General features: G+C 55.7%; 1 protein-coding gene across 1 annotated transcript; it reads right to left on the bottom strand.

The window, feature by feature from the left end:
• Positions 1 to 429: 429 nt before the first annotated feature.
• On the bottom strand, positions 430 to 2,352 carry LOC124656717 (glutathione S-transferase T3-like). The gene is made up of 3 exons (XM_047195414.1): positions 2,215 to 2,352; positions 1,175 to 1,652; positions 430 to 822 (listed from the first exon to the last, which is right to left on the bottom strand). Exons 2-3 carry the CDS (start codon positions 1,646 to 1,648, stop codon positions 430 to 432), a joined length of 867 nt encoding a protein of 288 aa, XP_047051370.1. The 5' UTR covers positions 1,649 to 1,652; positions 2,215 to 2,352.
• Between the last annotated feature and the right edge of the window lie 1,883 nt (positions 2,353 to 4,235).

The following is a 4,235-nucleotide window of genomic DNA, read 5'->3' on the forward strand; positions in this document are numbered from 1 at the left end:
ATTACAGTTATGAGGCAATGGGAGAAAGAGTCACAGTATCTCGCACTCACGCAGAAGAGCTGAGTGCTTTCATTCAGATGCATCAACAGATTAGAAACCAACATGATCATTTTCAGCTTCAAGATGATATAGTTGAGCACCTTTGGCAAAAGTTTGGACACGAGTGATGTAATAATAATGTAGTAGGAAGCTATCATACATAAACTAGTAGTTGACACAGCTAATGTAGTAGGAAGCTATCATACATAAACTAGTGGTGTCGGCGAGCGATGATCTCATCCTGCTTGCCTTTGTAGAATTGCTGTTGTGCAGCATTCATACCACTAGTGTCCGTGAGCATGATTTTCTCTTCCAATTCAAACTGTTTTCATGCATCCTCCCTCTCTTGCCGTGCATCCTCCCTCTCTTGCCTTGCATCCTCCCTCTCTTTCAATTCAATCTGCTTTTTTGCAACTCAAATGCTAGTGCATAGCGAGCACTCTTTGCCGCCTCTTTGATATCATCTTTCTCTAACTTCTGTGCCCATACGGTTTCCAATGACAACTTGACAGCACTACCATCGGAGGCTTTATCTCTTTGTTCTTTCGCATACTTGGTACCACGAGGTCTTTTCTCGTTTTCTAAAGCATCTGTGCATACCACAAAATCTTCATCATTGGAGGTTGAACCTGGACTTGCATCGGAGGTTTTCTTTTGTTTTTTCTGAGGAACTGTACGTGTCGCCCACTTTGGGTACTTCTCAAACTCTACATAGCAATGCATTAGTTTGAATGGCTTCTTTTCAGGATCCAAAGACATGTACAGGAGTTCAGCATCTGTTTGCTACAAAAACAACAACTGTAGTGTTAGCCACAGATCTGTTCGGTACACAGTTATACACTGAATTCAGTATGCATAGTGCAGTGTTGCATTAGTAATTCAGTACACAGACTAAATTTAGTACAGTGCAGCGTTCAACTACTAAATTTAGTAGAGGTAACCTTGTTTGCATGCATTCTGAAATATATGGTGCCAGATTTTACCGTCACAAATTGAATTATTAGAATATACGAAAAATGTCAGAAAACATTTCAACAGAAAGCCACAGATCAGATTGGCCACACATCAGATTGGCCACACATAGATAAAACTAAAAGCGAATTAGAACTTGTTGCAAACAGAAATGTTGCGTTACCTTCTGGTTGAGAGTCCTTCCGCTTTCATTCAGGTTTAATATCTGCTGAAGACATCCACAAAACTTGCTTGTGGCCGCTGAAATAACAGTGAAACGGCAATTGACTGCATTATAATTACGCTCGGGCCATGACGGGTCCTTATGCAAGTTGTAGTAATCTAAAATCCTATTCCAATAACAACTTGAGTTTTGATCTGTCCCGGTCACCGCATCCAAACTAGTGTTTCCCCATGCCGCTATCAACACCTTGTCTTCATCGCTAGACCAATTTTTCCCTTTCGTCGACGGTGCTTTTGCCTTCTTTTGTTTTGATTTTGCAAATGCAGATGCAGAAACAACAGAAACATCCGGAGTTGGCATCTTCTCTTGTTCACTGATTGGGCTAGAATATTGTGTGCCACTCCAATTCACTTCACCTGATCCCCCATTCAACATGTCTAAAAACCCAATGTCATCCGTCTGTGAGTTATCCATTTATCTAGCAAAACATGTCAAAATTCATTCAACAATTTAGTCTATGAACAACAGCAATTCAATTATATTTCAATACATGCAATTCAATCATCTGTGTTTATCTACAAAAATTGGTACAGAAACTACACAGACTAGTGAAACTAGCAGAATCGTACAGAGAAGCATATGCCCCGTCCGCGTCCGCGTATGCTGAAACTACTGAAACTAGCAGAGCCCCGTCCGCGTCGTCGTCCAAGGACGCGCGAGTGGAGGATTTCCACTGCGTCCGCAGCGCCACCGGCCCCGCGCAGCGCCGCCGGCCCCGCCCAGCGCCGCCGGCCCCGCCCAGCGCCGCCGCCCCCGCCCAGCGCCGCCGGCCCCGCCCAGCGCCGCCGGCCCCGCCCAGCACCGCAGCCCCTGCCCAGCGCCGCCGCAATCCCTCACGCGCGAATGGAGGATTCGACCACCGGCCAGCGCCGCCGCCCATCGCCTCCCAGCGCCGCCCAGCGCGGCCCAGTGCCGCCGCCCAGAGCCCCCGCCCAGCGCCGCCGCTCAATCCCACTCTATCCACCGGAAAAAATTCGTACCTGGCTGGCCGGCGAGTGGAGCGACGGCGACGGCGACCTCGCGGGAGCGCTCCCGCCTCTTTTTCTGGTCTCCAGGTGCGCGCGGGAAGGAGAGCGCGGGCGAGCGATTTGGCTTCGATGGTCGTGGCTTGGTCCTCTATATCTGGAGGATGGAGCGATGATTTGAGAGCTCGTCTAAATTTAGATGACAGGATAGAGAGGCCACTGGGAGCGTTTTTTGACCTCACAACCATCTAAATGTGTTTGGATGGCCCTTTAGAGGAACCACTAGGGATGCTCTTATCCTCGGAAGCAGCACCTCAAGGAAACACTAGGCCAACCTAACTTCAGACCAGAGCGAAACCTGAGGTTCCCACCCCCTCCCGTCACCGGAACGGCGGACGAGGAGGCAGGGACCGGCGGCTTAGCGGTGTAGTTGGGGCAGATGGGATCGCCTCCTTGATCCTCTTTTCATGGTTGGTTGTTGTCCCGGATACATTTCCTTTTGGTCGAGAATCTCGCAGAGTTGGCGGGAATCGCAACCAAAGCCATGCTCCTTTCTGCAAGGCCCTCTCCTTCTTCTTCCTCTTTGGGTCCAGCGGGCACACGACCAGCCGGCCAGTGGGCACGTCACTGTCACATCCATGGCAAGAAACCGGGTGTTGCTCTTGCCTACGCATAGAAATCCAAGGGATTGAGGGCATCTCCAACCGGGTGACCCAAACGGACGCGCTGGGCCGTCCGTTTTGAGCCGTTTGAGTGGCCGAACGGACACCCGGACAGCGCCTCGCGTCCGCGTGTCCGTTTGGGTCGCACGCTGCGCCCAACGCGCGGACGCACCGCATATGTAATTAAAATAACAAAAATAAAAATAAAAAAGGAAAACAGCCAAAAATAACATTAAACTAGTGGTTAATTAAACTTAGCCCTATTTTGGGCAATTTTTACACAAAAGAAAGCCCTATATGGGCTTTAAACTATAAAAAAAGAAACCCTAGACAGGGTTTGCGAGCACGGTGGCCGCGGCAGTACTACCCCCGAGTAGTACTCGTCATCGTCGGCGTCGATGACGACGACGCCCCCGGCGGCGACGCGGCTGTTCCGGCTCGACACGCCGGAGGGCACCGGGGACTCCGGCCAGGGCTCCCACTGCGCCCTTTCCCAGGCGGAGTGCGGGTTCGGTGGGCTCGCCGGCCTGCGCAGCCGTGCCCTCCGCGCGGACTCCTGCCGGAGCTGCTCCTCCGCTGCGGCCTGCATGGCCAGGCGCTCCTCCTCCGCTGCGGCCTGCGTGGCCAGGCGCTCCTCCTCCGCTGCGGCCTGCGTGGCCAGGCGCTCCTCCTCCGCCAGGCGTGCGGCCCGGCGCTCCTCCTCCTCCCGGAGCGCCGCCCGACGCGTAGCCTCCTCCCGACGGCGCGCCGGCTCGAGGAAGGCCCACGCCTCCGCCTCGGGCATCCTCCCGGGCCTTCCCCGGCCGCCTCCTCCAGCGCGGAGGTGCGCGGCGCCTCGGCGAGGTGCGGCCATTTGGCCGGCTCGTCGAGGTCCTCGCTGCTCGCGGGACGCCGCGAGCGCCGCCTGCAGCCTCCGGGTCGTTCTCCTCCTCCCGGGGCTGCGGCCGCGGGCCGGGGCCGGGGCGCGGGCTCGTTGATGTAGAGGCCGCCGGGGCGGCGGCCAGCCCGCCTAGCGGGTGTGCTCGGCCGCGCGCGAGGCCGCGCCGTCGCGGATGTGAAGCATGTGCGCCGCGCGCATCGTGCTCCACCTCGAACCACAAGTCCCGGTTGGGACTTGCGTCGCCGTACGCGGGGTCCTCGTCGGAGGTCCGCCGGCCAGCTGAGCGCGGCGCCTCCGGATCTCGGCGTAGCGGGCGCGGCCGGAGCCCGGGATGGGCGGCACCGGAACCCGATCCGGGCTCGGGTGCCGGCCGTGGGGAGGTGCACGTCCCCCACGGCGATTGGGACGCCGGCGTCCCGGAACATCCGCGCCACCGCTACGGTGACGTAGATCTGGTCGCGTCTGGGAGGCGCCGGCGGCCCCATTGCGAACGC

This window comes from Lolium rigidum, chromosome 5 (assembly GCF_022539505.1).
Source record: "Lolium rigidum isolate FL_2022 chromosome 5, APGP_CSIRO_Lrig_0.1, whole genome shotgun sequence".
Taxonomy (NCBI): domain Eukaryota; kingdom Viridiplantae; phylum Streptophyta; class Magnoliopsida; order Poales; family Poaceae; genus Lolium; species Lolium rigidum.

What these genes read in the sequence shown, in the direction of transcription:
- LOC124656717 (XM_047195414.1), bottom strand. Translation starts at nt 1,648, where the DNA reads ATGGATAACTCACAGACGGATGACATTGGGTTTTTAGACATGTTGAAT. An exon ending in GAAGGACTCTCAACCAGAAG is followed by an intron (nt 823 to 1,174) that starts GTAACGCAACAT and finishes TTGTTTTTGTAG; the next exon opens with CAAACAGATGCTGAACTCCT.